Source organism: Berghia stephanieae, chromosome 3, assembly GCF_034508935.2.
Source record: "Berghia stephanieae isolate SIO BIC M18660-M18661 chromosome 3, UCSD_Bste_1.3, whole genome shotgun sequence".
NCBI lineage: Eukaryota > Metazoa > Mollusca > Gastropoda > Nudibranchia > Aeolidiidae > Berghia > Berghia stephanieae.
The window spans coordinates 78,378,009-78,395,743 of NC_088362.1; the positions used below are offsets into that span (position 1 = coordinate 78,378,009).

Sequence of the window (17,735 nt, forward strand, 5' to 3'; positions counted from 1 at the left end):
CATGTAGAATGTTGTTGGAAGATAAACACAATGGAATTGAAAATCCTTTCTTAAAAAAATATAGTCTAGCCTAGTGGAGAACATTGTGACATTTGAGTCAATAAAAAAAAATTATACGGCACACAACTCTACTGAAAGATTTGAAAATTAGAAATGTATTTTTTACAGATAGATAAACAGATAATTTGATTTCCTTTTATAATTTAAAGTCAGTGGAGCTGCATAAAAACGGTGCCAAACGCCACCAAACATGATCACCAGACTACTGTACTGTAAGGTAAGTTCTCGATCCCAGGATCGTCTTTCAACTCTGCTCACGTCTGCTACTTCAGGTTTATTTTCCCAGTTGATTTTATTACCACAACCTGTTTTCATACACGGACAACTATATGTTGCTGTGTCGCGGGTCAGAGGCTATAGCGGCTTACACATCATGTTGGGCCACACATAAAAATCAACAGAGGATGTACCAACTTACACAGACGACGTCGTTTACCAATCTGCCCTCATTAATTAATGGTGGGTATAATATCGAATGGAAATAGTTCATTCCCCGCGACATTGCGGGCTTTTTACTAGTAATAATAATAATAATAATAATAATAATAATAATAATAATAATAATAATAATAATAATAATAATAATAATAATAATAATAATAATAATAATAATAATACAGTCCAAAATGGTTTATTGGGATAGCTCAGTGCCAACAAATTGTCCCAATTAAGTGGCGGACATGAAATAGAGCAATTTTTCTGATTCACGATAGTCCAATCTGCATTTATCCAGGCTTGTGACTAGCAATACAACATCTAATGAAAGATGTATTGGTGTTTAATTTTTGTTTTGTTTTCCTTCTTTTTTTTTCTGTGGAGTTTTTTCATGTTTTAAAGCCATAGTAATCAGGGAGACTTATTTGACGCCTATTTTGGGTTACTGCAGCGGCCATTTGACCGCTACTCTGATCCACAAACTTTGTCAGAGGGGTCAGAGTTGACCAATGACCATGACGATGGCAGTCAATGACACTGACAAGGGATTCATGTGAATTCTATTGTTCATATCTTTGTGATGAATGGTATGACCACACATCTGGTTGACTGTCCCATTAGACTAATTTGTCTTTTATGAACCATCGTTTTAAATGATTGTAGACAACAAAAAATATCTTTTATTGGGAAAGACGTTGTCAAATTTTGTGCCTGTTAAACGGCGGGCCTTCCCAATTAAGCAGATGAGAATTGGAAAGGGTATGACTTTTCATATATAAAAAAAATTTGTTCCCAAGGAATCGTCCCAATAAAGTGACTGTCCCAATTAGGCAGCATCCCGAATACCGGCTTGGACTGTAATAATAATAATAATAATAATAATAATAATAATAATAATAATAATAATAATAATAATAATAATAATAATAATAATAATAACAAAAACAATTCAATAAAGAAGGGTGGGGGGAGGGGGTGTGACAATATCGCATTTGTCTTTCATATAAAATTTCTTGATTGAAATAGATAGCTTTTGATGAATTTCTTTTATTGCTTTTATCTTGATAGCGTGCTCCAATAGCTCAGAATATACAGAAGACGACAAACATTTCATCATCTAGTAAATATACCAAACTTACTTCTGACTTCCAGTAGGATTAAATGAGCAGTCATTCTTTTCCTCATACCAATCTTTTAGAAATGGATTTTCAGCTGAAGGATTAGCAAAGTCAAGTCTAATCCAATGATCCTCAAACTCTACCATGTATCTGAAAGCGGGCGTCACAGATATGATGCCGCGCATGTATGGGATGTTCAGTAGGGAGTCGATGGGGAAATTTGTAACAATCCATTGCAGTTTACCAGTTTCTGAAAAGGAATTTGGAAAGTTATGCTTACAGATAATGAGGAAAGTATTTGGTTTGGACAATAATTTTATATAAAAAATACTAAGCTACAATGGATCCAAATAAAATTCTTAACTTTTGATAAAAGATATGTTAAAGTCAACATCAGTGATTCCCTCTAAGGTATCTCGTCTTGTAACAAAGCTTATACTTAGTGTAAGTGAGTCTCTCATATGTTTTATTTGTAACCCATTGCCACTAAATAGTATTATGTCAGAATCATATTGATACTGAGAATTGAAATTACAGTTAAAAATATGAATCTTGGTCAAGTGTATTATGATTATATGTAAGAAACAAAAATTAATATAACAGCTTCAAAAAAAAAAAAATAATAAATAACAAATTACCAAACAGAGAACGTTTCTGGTACAAAACCCTCCTTCAGCCAACAACAAAAAACAATGAAAACATAAAGACATTAGTAAAAAACCAGATTGACAGCAGACAAATATTCAGCAAATCCTTTCTTTTTTTACATTCCAGATCTTATTTATTTTTGTTCATCAATTTTTACAATCCACAGCTTCTAGTAGCTTAGTATCACTTTCACTGTGTTTATATGTTTTATTGAGTTGAATAAATAAAGTCCAAAATTGCATAAACCCAACATTATTTATTTCTAATTGTTTTAAAGCTCAAATTCACATTTCGGCATCAGGTTTATCCTGTCATGATACCGTTTTGAGGTGATGAGTCATAATTGAGATAGAAGAAGATCAATCTTTCCGTGTGCCTAGTTTTAGGCTACCTCAAACTCTCAAGACAATGATACTAGAACAAGAACAGAAAACCATGTGGGAGTGGAAACAGTTAGAGAAATAGAAGAAACAACAGGAGATGATCCCCTCCCTGGCCCACTGTCAGTATGCTCTTTGCTTCATTCATACCCGAAAGTAGTGCGGGGCAGTCCTTGGCAAGCTTAAGGACCACGGTCCTACGGTCCCTGGGAAATGAAAACCGCAAGGACCGGTCCTAGGACCGGCGGTCCTTTTCGACATTGAACATTCCTGAGAGACTGTTGGAAGTTCGAACCGTTTTGACCTTTGGGACCATGGGATTGTTCATTCTTGAACCGTTAAAGACCGCTACACGATGAAAACCGTGGTCTACAGGAGTAAAACGCACAGAGTAGTCACACTCATTTCAAATTGTAACCTAATTAGAGAAGAGGGGTGATGCCTTCTTTATTTGCTCACCGTACTTCATTGTTACTTCGATAATATAATAAAATTTGAAATTTATCCCCATTAACGGAGATAATGGCATCGTCCAAGGCGTTGATAGAGTTGTTCGTGGCGTTGATACACACACGCAACTCCTACCCTCCCCCCACACACACACACATTAGAGGGCAGCGAGCATTGAAGAGTAAGAGAGAGACGTGAAGTTATAATAAGAGGGGGTGGATGCTGCGGTAATAAGTTAATTAATAAGTAATAAGTGGGGTCCATGGTGACTTTTCGCCAGATCTAACAAACCCAGCTACCCATTCACTGCTGAGTAGACAGGGATTCAGAAAAAACTCGACTGCACCCGGGATCGATCTCTGGCCCTTTGCGTATAAAGAGAGTGCTCTATCAACTGAGCTATCGGGGTCCCCAAATATTCTATTGGACTTTTTTAAAATACAGACGTAAAAACTGGGTTTTTTTGGAAGGAAGAAACTAATGAAACTCATATTATTTGATTAGTTAAAACACCAAACGAAATTTTAATATTATTGTATTATTTTAAATGACAACAATGCAATAGAAAGGAGTGGTGTCAAGAGATGGACAAAAGAAAACAAAAAATCGGACTTGCTACTTGCTAGGTTCGACACACACACACACACACACACACACACACACACAAACACACACATCTTTAGTAGTCACATGCATTTCAAACAATAACCCATTAGAAAGAGGGGTCATGCCTTCATCATAGATCATTGTCATTGCGATCATTATGGTGTAGTAAATTTTGAAATTTACCCCGTATAATGGAATCGTCCAAGGCGTACGCCTCCTGTTCCCCTCATCTCACACCCGAAAGGGAGGTTTGCGGAGTGGAGGGAGGTGGTCGTCTGCCTCTATGGTCGTCTGTGTCGTTTAGTGTATGGCAAAGGGGGGTGGGTGCGATTAATTAAGTGGGATGGGTGGTGATTGGTGGAAGATAGGCAACCGAGGCAACGAATCGCTTGGGAAGTAGTAGGCTATGGCGCGAGACCGTTGAAAGGTGATAAGAAGTGAGGACCACCGCCCGGTTCACAGCTAAAAGACTGTGGGACCGGTCCAAGGACCGGTCCTCAGCACGGCAAAGATACCAAGTTCAAATGCCCACCACATTGTATGGCCTTGAGCAAGTCACCTTGCTCTAGCTCACTTTGCAGCGCTGCACTTTGGTTATTCCAGTTCCCTTGGAATAGGCCCCGAAGACAAATTTGCCCGTGGGGATGAATACATGGAATTTAAATTTAATCAATTAAATTAAATACCAAAGTAGAGAAACACATAGACTTTTAGAGATTCATAACAAGGGCAATTTTGAACAAAGTGATCAACTAAAATGAGTATCAAACAAATCATTACTACCTTTTGAAATTTTACACTTACCAGTGATGCGATCGTTTGCACGAAGAAACAGAGCATTCATGAGAGCCTCAGCACTAAATAATACGACTCCAGTGGCTTCAGAGCTAATGATAAGGTTCAAGACATTATCCATATTTTTATCAGACAGATCACTGACATCAACAGGGATGTTGGATGTCAAACATAGGCCTTTTTCCTTCATTCTCATATGGATTTGCTTGTATGCCTCCGTTCCAAATGTGTTGCCCTCATAAACAACAGTGATGAATTTCCAATCAAGCTCACCCATAATACGGACAATGACCTATTGACGAGTTTGGGTAAAAAATAAAAATAATAAATATGATGACATTATATGTAAGTACTAAGTATAATAAAATCAACCATAGGTATGTGGTGTGTGCGTGTGTGTGTGTGTGTGTGTGTGTGTGTGTGTGTGTGTGTGTTTTGGTTATTCCTATTGGTGTAGATCATCATTATGCATGACTTTCGTGTAGATATATTCACACTCTGATGATCACACAGCTCGGTGTGTGTGTTGCTCTTGTTGCACTTTTTCTCAAAAGATTAAGGATAAAGAGAGAAGAAATAAACAAAACAAAACAAAATCAAACCTATTTATTTTAATCCATATTTGACATAAATCCGTAAAAAAAAAAAATTAAAGACATTTATAAAAACTTTTAAAAAAGAAAACTTAAGCTTTTATACAGCACTATATTCACTAAAAGTGCTCAATGCACTTTACAAACGATTCAAGTCAACAGCAACACTTACTTTAAGATAAGACAAAATGCCAGATAGGTGTTTGAGACAATGGTTTTACAGATCTGGTACTCATTTTACACATGAATGTAGTGAGAGGCTTTGAGTAAAATGTGTTTTTCCAAGGATTCAACTTTTCACGCCCTGAGTGGGACTCAAACCTGGTCCAATATTAAGTGTCATACTACATAAAACTACAATTAAACTGGTGATCAAATATTCTAAACTTTGGATCATTTTTTACCTCTGCAAACACACTGTCAGGAGCAACAGTCCTCATGAAATTGGGATACAAGCCACTGTTCGTCAACAAAGGAGCTGTGGCCTCATAAGAGATGAGCGGAATTCCATGTGGCTGCATAGCAAGGGACAGACCAATGGACGTGTCTGATGTAGCTCCTCCAATGACACCTTATGATAAATAAATATTGTTGCCCAAATCACTCTGTTCGTTGTACAATAATCTATTTGAGAATTAATCTAACACATCAATGCTGTTTTTGTTCCTGCTTTCTCCTCCTTTTCTTTTTAAAGATAGTTCGAGCTAATGAAACCCCTCCCCATTTTAAATACGAATAAAATCCATCATCTACCAAAGTAAATGTTAAGGTGCAACAAATTTACTTCCATTGAAAAACTGTGAAGATGCTTTCGTTTATTTTAAATGAAAACGCAGTTTGTGCAATAGAAAAAAATAATATAAGGCTACAATTTCAGAATGTGTATTTTAATAAATAAGATAATGTAAGATAATATGAACTTTATTTATCCACTTTTGGAAATTTACATTGGGTATAGAATAATGAATTTCTGGGGGGGGAAAATAAGCAAATAAATGATAAAAAGGAAATACAATGACATCAAAGTAAACCGACAAAAAGCTTAACAAAAATAGACACATTAAAAATCTCTCACATCTCCATCCATCCCTCCCTCCCCCCCCCCCCCCCCTCTCTCTCTCTCTCTCTCTCTCTCTCTCACTCTCTCTCTCTCTCTCTCTCTCTCTCTCTCTCTCTCTCTCTCTCTCTCTCTCTCTCTCTCTCTCTCTTTTTTTTTTTTTTTCCTATGTGTGTGTGTGTGTGTGTGTTTCTCTCACACACAAACACACATAAACAAATGTTCTTCTCTCGTATCTTTTTATTCTCTATAATAATATAAAATATATTCACACACACCATTCATCCATCCACACTGTCATCAATCTCCATCTTAATGTCATCATCTCTTTTGTTTTTTTTTAACATTAAGTAATAGAAAATTATATTTACACCAGTTTGCAAATTTTGCCATCTCCTCAAAGTAAGCAGACTCTGATCATCTATAAAAGCCTGAAAAACTGAATGTCTGCAAACTTAATCATTATTGTATTATCATAGTAAGCCCTGTAGTCGTTTATAAAAACGAGGTAAAAAAAAAAAAAGACAAATAAAAACAAATCCACACACAGAAACAAGCACACGCAAAAAAAAGCTTCCACTTACCAAATACCATTTTATCATTCTGCTTCGTACATTCTTCGGCATCACCATCAAGACCCTCATATATCTGTCCAATGGCAGCAACTGCCGCGTTAATGCTTAGACAGTTATCGATAAGCTTCATTCCTGTAAGCAACAGAAATACATTAATTTCATTTAAAGTTATAAATGTTGAGTCAAGCAAAATCATCCTTTGTTTTAGTTTTAAAGGTTTTACAGTGTTTTGAAAACTTAAAGACAATTCATCTATAGCAGTGAAACGTAAATGATGGAATGATCAAAAGATTTAGAAACAAACATTTTAAATGTATTGGTCCAAATAGAGAAACGTATAGCCAAGAGCAATCTATCAATGTGTCGAATCACTGTGTTTCTAATTGAATGATGAGTCGCATTCAAGAGCCAATTAAGCATGGGTGCGTGTGGTTGCATGTGCATGTGTATGTAACCTATGTGAGTGTGGTGTGTGTCCATTATCAATATACTATAATTATATTTTATATTGGCATCAATGTGAACTAAAATGAAATTCCATTTCTTCGAACAATGAAGTTCTATTATTAATATTATGATCATCATCATCATCATCATTATTATTATTATTATTATTATTATTATTATTATTATTATTATTATTATTATTATTATTATTATTATTATTATTATTATTATTATTATTATTATATCATAATTATTATCTTGAGTTTGGGAACGGATTTATTTCTATATAAAAGACATTCACAGAATCTCAGTAAAAAGGAACAAACCGAATTGTTTACAAAAATATGTATTTATATATATATCTTTTTATTTAAAGGTACAAAATAAAGAGATTAATTTTTATTTTTTTTAAATAAATAAATAAGTAAATTTTGAAAAATGCTCGGGTTATTTTCTCCTGCCAAGTCCACAAGAATTAAGATCCCCCATCGAATATTTAAAACTAAATTATTATATTATATTATTATAAAGGACAGCAATAATGTTGACAAAGAAATAAGTACTGTATTTATATGCCTAAATAACGTTTATACGTGTGACCATCAATTGAAAACAAAATATACTTTTATTGATTGATAACCAATGATGTCTTCAAGATAAGGATCAAAGAATGTTTGAAACCTGCAGTGCAAATTCTAAAGTATTATATTCAGTCGAACACAATTTAGCCTCAAAGCCTAAACGTCATTCTCGTGTTACAGATGCAAAACCAGACTGGAGATTTTTTAATCAGCTTTGTATAAATCTATGCAGACAACTTTTTGAGATAATGATAATAATAATAATAATAATAATAATAATAATAATAATAATAATAATAATAATAATAATAATAATAATAATAATAATAATATAATATATCTTTATTGTCCCCCCAAAAACGAGCAATTTGTCATTTGGTTACACATTTATAACAATACAATATTGACATAGACACACTCACACAAGATGCACACTAGTAACATAGTAGTTATCGTAAAAAAAAAACAAAAAAAAAACGGCATCAACAACAACACCATCATCATCATCATCATCATCATCATCATCATCATCATCATCATCATCATCAGATGACATCAACATAATCTCGATCACTGCCTAGCTTGGACAAATTTAGAAGTAAATCTTTATAATTTTAATAAAAGCACAATCAGAGAAAAATTAGATAACTACATCCATTTTTATCAGATGTTGCCGTACCTAAAGTTACACCTGGAATGTAAGTGTCATCAAGATATTGTGTTTGTAGAAACTCATCTTTTTTGTTCAACAGATCCAAAGCCCAACGTATGGACTCATACGCTTGCATTGCTGTTGAAAAAATAGAAATAGACGGGTAGAATTAATCTCAAACCACCACAAGGACCACGATACAATGTCAAAATTTTTTATTTAAAATTTTCAAGAAAACTTCTACTTCATGCATCGACATATAAAAAAAAGTTAAAGTATTCCACAAGTCCTACAAAGATGGGGGATAATCTTGATTTCTACAGCATCAAATAGACAATAGAAATTTACTCCTACTCTTTGGCTTGGACACCGGTCTATCTGAAAGTACTTCCCATGCAGACCTAGCTCCCCAATTATTGCTGGGTTGACAGGGGTGTAAAAAAAACATCTTAACTGCACCAAGATCGATAGCGGTCAATTAGTTTGTGAAGCAAGTGTTGTACCAACTGGGCTATCATCAGTAAATAAAAATGACTCAAAAATTGTAAAAAAAAAAAAATGATTTAACCTACAACTTATTTTCGAAGTATAAATGAAAAGAATAAAAAGTAATCACACCATGTGACGATGAACCTTCTTATGGCCTGTCATGCTAAAATACAACGTTTTCATCCACTCAATTTCATTATCAGATCAGGTGGCTCTAAAGCAGCCACTTATCCATAGAGAACAAAAAAAAAGGTGAGTATTTTACATAAATCCTTATAGCTTAATTGGTTTAAATTTTGCAAGTCACATGAACTTCAATCATCATTCTATCCGAGTAGTTTGAGAGATTTTTTTTTCTAACCTCTCTGTCCACTTAACAGAAGGTTAGCCTCATATGTTAAATCTGTATAGTTTCCAAAAGGCTATTGCCCAACCTAAATAATTTGCAATAGACCAGCACAAACTCAACATACACAGAATTTTTGCCTTGCCTCTGAATTGCTACATTTGCAAATGCTCCTTTTGAGAAAATTCCATCCCTGATATGCATATTATGAGATTGGGCAATACCAAATGATTGATTAATCCCATGTAGAAGTTATAATTGAATATATAATTTCATCTCAACAATTTAAAGCTATTCCAATTGGAGTGATTAAACTGAACATCATGCTAGCATAATTTTATTTTTACAAAGGTTATATAAATATAATATATAACAATACAATATTGGATGAATATCAATGCATAAAAAATAGTTACATGTTTAAGCTTGAAAGTATTTTTGCTCATCTCAGATAATAATGCATAAACATTAAAAACTTTACATATCACATTCAACACCAGCAGTCACCGAAAACTTCATTAACTGCCTAGATCGATCAACTCTTTTCAAATCTTAAATAGCTCATAGAAAGGTTCCACAAATAGCACCTTTTTATGACTAAGAGTGCACTAAATTTAATAATAAAATAAAAAACATAAATAAATAAAATTCCCTTTATTCATCCCCAAGGGGAAATTTGTCTTTAGGGTCTATCCCAAGGGAAGACTGGAATAACCCAGGCATCAGCCGCAGTGCAGCGCCGCAAAGTGACTTGCTCAAGGCCACACAACAAGGCGGGTAGTCAACACTGTACCTTTTGGGTACAAAGCAAAGACCGCACGGCTGAGCCATGCTGCCCCTATGCATTATTTTCAATTGTTTTGACTTAAATAAAAGGTAACAATAGGACTTTCATTACCAATTATGCTGCTAGGTTTATTTTTTGTCATTATTTACTCTAAGAACAATACTGGATAATTCATTTACATTATACTAGCTACTTACATCCATAGGAGTCTCCACATCCAAAACCACCAGTACCTTTGGTGCTAAACGCAGGGATTCCACCAAGCATGGCAGATGATCCTGGTTGGATTTCAGCAGTACTTCCATCCTTGGTGCATACTTGTTCTCTGAGTGTCTGACTGTTTACCAAAACCACAGCAGTCAACAAGTACAATACTGTTTGCCAGGCCATGGCAAAGCTATTGGGACCAAAATAAAAATTTTTAATAAAAAGTAAAGGAGTAAAGTCTCAAAAATGATATTTTCATTGGTACCTACTTTCGACAACTTAATGGGTTCTTCGTAATTGTGAAAAGTAATTATCACAACCATTCCCTATTCGTGCATCTTTAATGGATATGATCAATTATACCCAAAATCACAATACTTGATTAAAATTAAAGTTTCTGTCAAGACTGCTATATTGAATATAGCAGTCCTTGGTTTCTGTGCATCGGCAGGAGGTTGGGAGTGGGATGTCATGGAACCATTTGTTTATTATCGCAGCTTTCATTTTGTTTCTGTTCAATTATAGTTTCCTGTTATACGCCAAAGGATGTTGCATATATATTTGTGCTTGATAAAAGCTGTTGTGTGTTTTTTTCTAGTGCTTCTTCTTCTTGTTTATTATTATTATTATTATTATTATTATTATTATTATTATTATTATTATTATTATTATTATTATTATATTATTATCATTATTATTATTAGTATCATCATCATCATTATTATTGTTATCATCAAAATAGAAATGCATAGGAAATGTAAATAGAGAGCTGATTTAGAATGTGATTTAAAAGGGAGGGAGATGAGGGAATCATATAAAATTGTACATGATAACAGAAACATTACCGTTATGGAAAGCTGTGATTTCCAACTGTCAAATTTACACCGTCTTTTACAGAACATATAAAACTGCATTCTTCACTGTTAAGTTACTTATTACCTCGTTAAAGTGTAGCATTTTATAAATTTTTATTGTAAAGAAAATAACCATTATTAATTGCTCTTGTCTGTTTTTCAATGATTTAAATCCATTAATTAAACTAAATAATGTAGTATAATTTTAACCGATATGGTCTAAGGTTCCAATATTTGATTAATATCAGCGGTGAGGAATAAGTCCCCCAATTTTCCAAATAGATAGTAGCCCAATGCAACCTTAGACTTAGTAGACTGTTAAAGGCAAAGTGGGAGTTAGGGGCAGGCACTTTTTCTATTTATCGGCTTTATGTTCCTCTTTACAAGATGCTTTTTTTATTTCTATTGCCAAATAGTTGACAGAAGATAATACTTTAAATGAATAATGGGGAAAGAAAATGCACCTCCTATAAAACCTCTATAGCTGGTTAGCAATTAGATAACCTTTGCAAGGGAGCAGTCTTTTCTTAAGTAGAAAATATAGAGAGTCAATCATATTTGTTGACATGCAGTTGCCTTTATCAATGAAACCGATATCTAAAAAAAGACAAGAAAAAGATAAATCATCTTACTTTCGTTCTTGATATATTCCACTGCACTTATTTTCGCTGTTTTTTTTTTTTTTTTCAGAATTAAAACATTTCACGAAATCCGAAAACTCACCGGTGGTAATGAGTGAGTTATCTGCAACACATCCAGCCCAACCCTCTGAAAGTAACAGAGGTGTGTATACTTTGCTTCCAAAAATAACAATTCATATGTCATTGACAAAACAAGTCGAACCCAGAGACTCAAGCAGAGAGGGTTTCTCTTCAAAACTTGTAGAACCGGTTTCCAACTTCCAACTATAAACAATAACATTGATTGCAAGGGACGTCAGTACAAAAAAAAAACAGGTCTTGGTACCGAATACTATTTACTTCCCTTGAATAAACGTCGCCTTTTACCTTTTACGAGCACAACTTTTTAAGATCTCGATTGTTTAATTGTTAATTTTCCTTCAGAAAAATTATCGACATGCAAAGTAACAGTATTAAATGAAAACTACATTTTATAGAATCGGGGACTTCAGAAAAAATATCAGTTATAAGGATATTGTTTCCATATTTAGAACTAATAAAGCAATGAGAGTACACGAGTTTTGATGAGATAATTTATCTCTGTTTAATTTTGGTTTAAGTATTTGAAAACGTGTTTGTTTGTTTGTTTTTTCTTAAAGCCTTTTTTGTTTATTGCTTCTCGGGTCGATATGGCCGCTGTCGGCATCTCATTTCTCAATTTGAGCAAGACCCTATCGCTCATTTTGCAGAGCTTCTGCGACTAACGCCTGTTCTATATCGTTATTTTCGCGAGGCATACCCAAGAGAATAATTTCCCCTGAGGATGTAAAATGTTATCTGTTCGGGTAATTTATCTTTAAAAAATTATTTGTTTTAAATTTTCCAAATGATCTGGAATACGCCATTATTATTAGTATTGCACTTGCAAGCTCTCCTCTCCTCCTTAAAAAACAATAACAAAGAGCTAAGTTCCTTCTATATTTAAAAAATCGATGTCGAATGAACAACGCATATTTAGGTTTTACCCTTGGACCGTTTAAAAAGTATTTTAACGGGCATGTCCGTCTCATGTTCTTGGGCCGCAACCACATGGATGAGAAGGGATGAAACGAAATCGACGTAACTTAGCTCTTTGTTATTGTTTTTAGACAACCATTTTGGTGATTAAATCTCACTAAACTATAGACAGTATGCGCTTGGCTAAGAAGCTCACAACATTGCCATCCGGAAATATAACGGACCAACACACAAAACTGTGTGTAACCATGAACGTTTATAGTCTGGTTAATACAGTTTAGTAAGAATTACTTATAACCGCGAATGGCAAAAAACAAAAACAAAGACCCGAGTGATGTCAACTTCATTCAATCTACACAATCACACTGAAAAAGATTACTCACCGTTTTGGGTGTTGCTACGTCATATCCGACTGGTGGATGTTGTGATCATTTTACCTGAGCGCATAGCATCGATTTCAGAGCCATAACCCACTTCTCCCTTCGATTGACGTGATATTAAGGTCCCGTCGCCTTAAATCATCTAAAGTTGGCACAGCCTGGGCTGATGGATTTTTCACAAACCCACCATCTTGCTATCTCTTATATTTCCTTTATCATTTGTCGTTTTCACGTGACTTTGCATACTCGTTCCTTTATTCCTTTGAATAAAACCATTGAGGCCTACATCATTGTCCTGTCTGGAGTCTTTTCTTGAGAAGGAAATAGTTAAATTAAATAGTTTTTTGTTTGTTTTTGTTTTGTTTTTTTATTTTTCCTTTAATAAGTGACCCCTCCTGCGATGAATAATGTCTCAATTAATACTTATATTTTAACATTGTTGTTTGGTTGTTTTAAATGTTATTATCCCCTATTTTCATTTTTTTTTCATTAATTTTGTCTGTCGTAATGATTTGAATGTGTAGCTTACAGCGAGGAATGCGGTTGTGTCATTATGGGTGTTATAGATGGTTCCTGATATTGCTTTTGAAAATACTTGATGTCTGTTGAACCTGTTCCAATTTTCTCTCATTTTTCCCCCCAGATGCTCGATAGCTTGATCTAAATCTTTTGGCTTCTGTTATCTTTCTTTTTTACTGGGGCTGAAATGACATACGTCGCATGCGCTGTAAAATCAATAAACATGGACTGACGGTTAATTTAAATTTAAGGCGACATGAATCGAAAACACATTCAAGCACCGTACTCAGGTATAAAATAAATACCTCGCCTTTAACAGTGTCGTCCATGCCGGAAAACAATGTAACGTCGCCTATCAGACACAATGTCTCGTCTTACATGTTAAGTATTGCTGTTAAGCGCTTTAAGCACATTTAGTTGATATTACGCTATATCAATGCTCTAAATTTTATTTTTTAAATGTTTATATTATTGTTTGTAATGGGGAGGGGAAGGGCATGTGTGTGTTTGATTTTTGAAAGGTGATCTCACGTATTTGACATTTACTACAGGCCTATGTGTAATGTGGTATTTAAGGTGGAGATACATTTTTGTAAGATTTAAGAAAACCTAAGTAATAATTTCCACACCACATGAGCGTTTTACATAGGTTGTCAGCTCCTACACTCACAGAATCGCCCTATTAATTAGAATTAAATTATAGAGATCTGCAAATGTTATGATTTCCCGGTGACATATTACATGGGATTATTTAACAGCAATGATTATTGGTTAGAGTAGCTGTAAAAGGATATATACTTCGCTATACAATAAGTAATGAACAAACCAATTCAAGTGCAACATGTAATTGACAATAAAAGTAAGTCAGATTTTTTCTGTTTTGAATAGTTTTAAAAAGTACGTGTTCACATGTTTTTGTTTATTGGGCACTAACAAACGAATACAAAACAAAACCACAATATTTTTTAAATAGTGATTCTTATCTTCGTAGCAGCTGAGGTCCTTAGCCGAACTGGCTGTCTCTCTGTTTCAGGTTGTAAGGGTGTCCTATGGCCAAACCAGGAAGGGATAGAAATCTGGTTTGATATAGATATAAACAGGCCGTCAGATTTCTCCGTGTTAATCGTCTTGGGCCTGTCTTCGGACATATATATATATATATATATATATATATATATATATATATATATATATATATATATATATATATATATATATATAATGCTAACGCCCAGATGGCATGAAATAAATAACTGATACTGATAGGTACTCTGGTCTCAATGAGTGCCGGTCTGCGCTAGATAATCTTACTAGCGAAGACATGGATTTAAAATTATGTTCACATTACATGTAGCAAAGTCATAATGATATCAATGATAAATGTTTTTCAACCTCATAGGAATAGAGATGTAAAAGTATGCAGAAAAGGCTGTTGAACAGACTATAGATTAGAAGGAAATGTAAGGGTTAACTCAATGTAATCCACCCACCCCTTATTAATGACTACGATCACACCACTGAATCAGGATAAAACACGTCTGTTCTTGACGATATTTTTGTTGGAGAGAATGTCTTGTTGTAATTGGCAGGTTCTTTTAATAAGGCTATGAACTTTGTTTTGAAGATAGGGTTGTGGGCGGGTTTGTCAAATTTTAATATTCGCACTTAATTTTCGTTATCTGATATTGGCGGAGTTTGAGCGAGTTCTCATAGAGGTGTGAAGTTTGCGTCATCGTCACGAGATGCTTTTATTGCGTGTCAGCTGGAAACTGCCATATCGTTCCCCCTCGTGGATCTTTACATTGCAGCGGTGAAGTGGCTTGAGCCACACGGGAGGGCAAAGGTGTAAATCCCGGTTGACCGTCACGAGACCATCCTGGGTATCGAGCCAACGAGCCACATGAGCTGCTCGCCCCGGTGTGTGACTAAATTTGATCCAATCCGGTGCCCGAATAGCAGCCGCTATCCCGAGCGCCACACTTCTTCGATATGATGGTTCCAATTCAGTTCAGTCAATGGCGAAGCGGTCTGCCGCCTAGCCAAATAATACCGCGTTCGTGTCGCCAGGGTCCGTCGGCACGTTCGAGAAAAAAGCAAGCGTCCCTCTATACCTTCGATTCGCGGCCTGCCGATCAGAAAATGCGAAATCGGGTATAACGACCTGACGCATATATTGTCCCTGAATATCGAGAGCCAGAGTATGGCAAAAATGAGTTTTTATCAAAGCTACTGGCCGCCCATAGCGTAGACATCCTCCTGTTACAGGAGACCCACCTTTACTCAGGCGCGCAATCTTCCCGATCCAGATCTCAGGCGGTGGTCCAACGCGAGGACACTTATTCGAGGCTCAAAGGAGGGGTTAGCGTTTACGCCAAAGAGCCGTCGAAGGTAAGGGTCATAGAGTAACGGACAGCAATGGGGTGAATCGAATTTACTTGGAAGTAGGTGGACTGTGTTTGCATAATATCTAAAAACCACCTAGAGAGACTTGGACTACACCACCGGTACCGGTGGTCAGCCATCCTTCCATCTGTCTGGGAGACTTTAATAGCCACCATCACGAATGGGGCTACCGAGACTGAAACGAGGCAGGAAGACAACTCCGCTCATGGAAGGACTGTAATGATCTACACCTAGTGTACGATCCTACAGCCAAGGGTACCTTCAGGGGTACCCTCCATAAGAAGGAGTATACTCCAGACCTCACCCTCGTTACGAAAGGCGCGAACGGTAAACCGCTGCAGGTGAAGCGAACAGTCCTCGGGGACTTTCCGCATAGCCAGCACAGGCCGGTTCTTGTCACAGCTGGGGTGACAATACCGAGGGTGCAGCAGTCTCTCCCACTTTGCAGATGGAACTTCGGGAAGGCAGACTGGGAGGAATTCAGTTCCTATATCGAGCAGGTTTGCCCTGCCATTCCTCCCAAGTCCGGGAATATAACCAGATTTAGCAGGCTACTGGTTAAGAGCGCTCACGTTCTATTCCACGGGGCAAATGGAAATTCTACACCCCTTGCTGGACAGCAGAGTCGGAAGAGTTGTACCAAGAGTACCAGCAGACCCAGTCCCAGGACGTAGCCGATAGACTACTTCAGTCATGGCAGAGGGAAGGAAGCAACGGTGGCAGGAGACCGTGGAAAGTCTCGACTTTACACACTCCAGCCGCCACGCTTGGCGTCTGATAAAGAAATTGGACCCGGACCGGAATTACACGAAGGCTGCACCGGAGTGTGAGGCAGACACAATTGCCAAGAACATTAAGAACCGTAGCAAACGGGTCCCTAATCAGGGTTTTGAGCGCTGTGTCCGCAAGGCGTACCGTACGATTTTGGATTCGTTACCTGCGGAGGAGTCGGACTGGACGGCCCCGTTCAGTCCCCGAGAAGTGGGTGCGGCCATTAGCGATGTGAAGAACGGCAAAGCAGCAGGGATAGATGGTGTATATCTCGATATGGTGACGCATCTGGGCCCCAGGTCACGGGCCTGGCTGGCAGAGGCAATGTCCGACGTCCTTGCAAAAGGAAAGCTTCCACAAGTGTGGAAGCATGCGAAGATAGTTGCCATCCTGAAGCCCGGGAAACCGGCGAAGGAGGCCGACAGTTACAGACCCACATCTCTACTGAGCTGTCTTTACAAATTGTTGGAGCGTGTTTTATTAAACCGATGGGGGCCGGTCCTAGACTGCCACCCGAGCAGGCGGGCTTCAGGGAAGGGAGGTGCACCACGGAGCAGGTCATTGCCCTTACAGAGCATATTGAGCATGGGTTCGAGAGAACACAGCAATCGGGTGCTGTCTTTATAGACCTATCAGCGGCGTACGATACGGTCTGGTGCGAAGGGTTGATGCTCAAACTAGCAAAAATCATAAAGTGCAAAAAGACCTTGAAGTTGTTCTCTTCGATCTTAGGGGAAAGGCAATTCCACGTCGCGCTGGGAGACGCCACAAGCAAAGTAAGGAAATTGAAGAATGGGGTCCCTCAGGGGTCGGTACTTGCGCCAATGTTGTTTAACGTTTACATTAGCGATATGCCGAACACTTCCTCCCTGAGGCTGGGATACGCCGACGACTGGGCACTCGTTACTCAGAGTAAAGTGTGGACCCGTCTCGAGAGCGTACTCA

The 17,735-nt window shown here is 36.7% G+C and overlaps 1 protein-coding gene across 1 annotated transcript in view; it reads right to left on the reverse strand.

The window, feature by feature from the left end:
• The window catches only part of LOC144968518 (uncharacterized), a 60,749-nt gene extending 48,855 nt beyond the window's left edge, over window positions 1-11,894 (reverse strand). Inside the window, exons 1-7 of the mRNA XM_078906971.1 lie at window positions 11,713-11,894; window positions 10,217-10,416; window positions 8,425-8,535; window positions 6,727-6,849; window positions 5,490-5,656; window positions 4,502-4,784; window positions 1,635-1,863 (exon numbers count right to left, since the gene is read on the reverse strand). Coding sequence (XP_078763097.1) covers window positions 1,635-1,863; window positions 4,502-4,784; window positions 5,490-5,656; window positions 6,727-6,849; window positions 8,425-8,535; window positions 10,217-10,409 — 1,106 coding nt within the window. The 5' untranslated portion in view covers window positions 10,410-10,416; window positions 11,713-11,894. The remainder of the gene's footprint in view (window positions 1-1,634; window positions 1,864-4,501; window positions 4,785-5,489; window positions 5,657-6,726; window positions 6,850-8,424; window positions 8,536-10,216; window positions 10,417-11,712) is intronic.
• Between the last annotated feature and the right edge of the window lie 5,841 nt (window positions 11,895-17,735).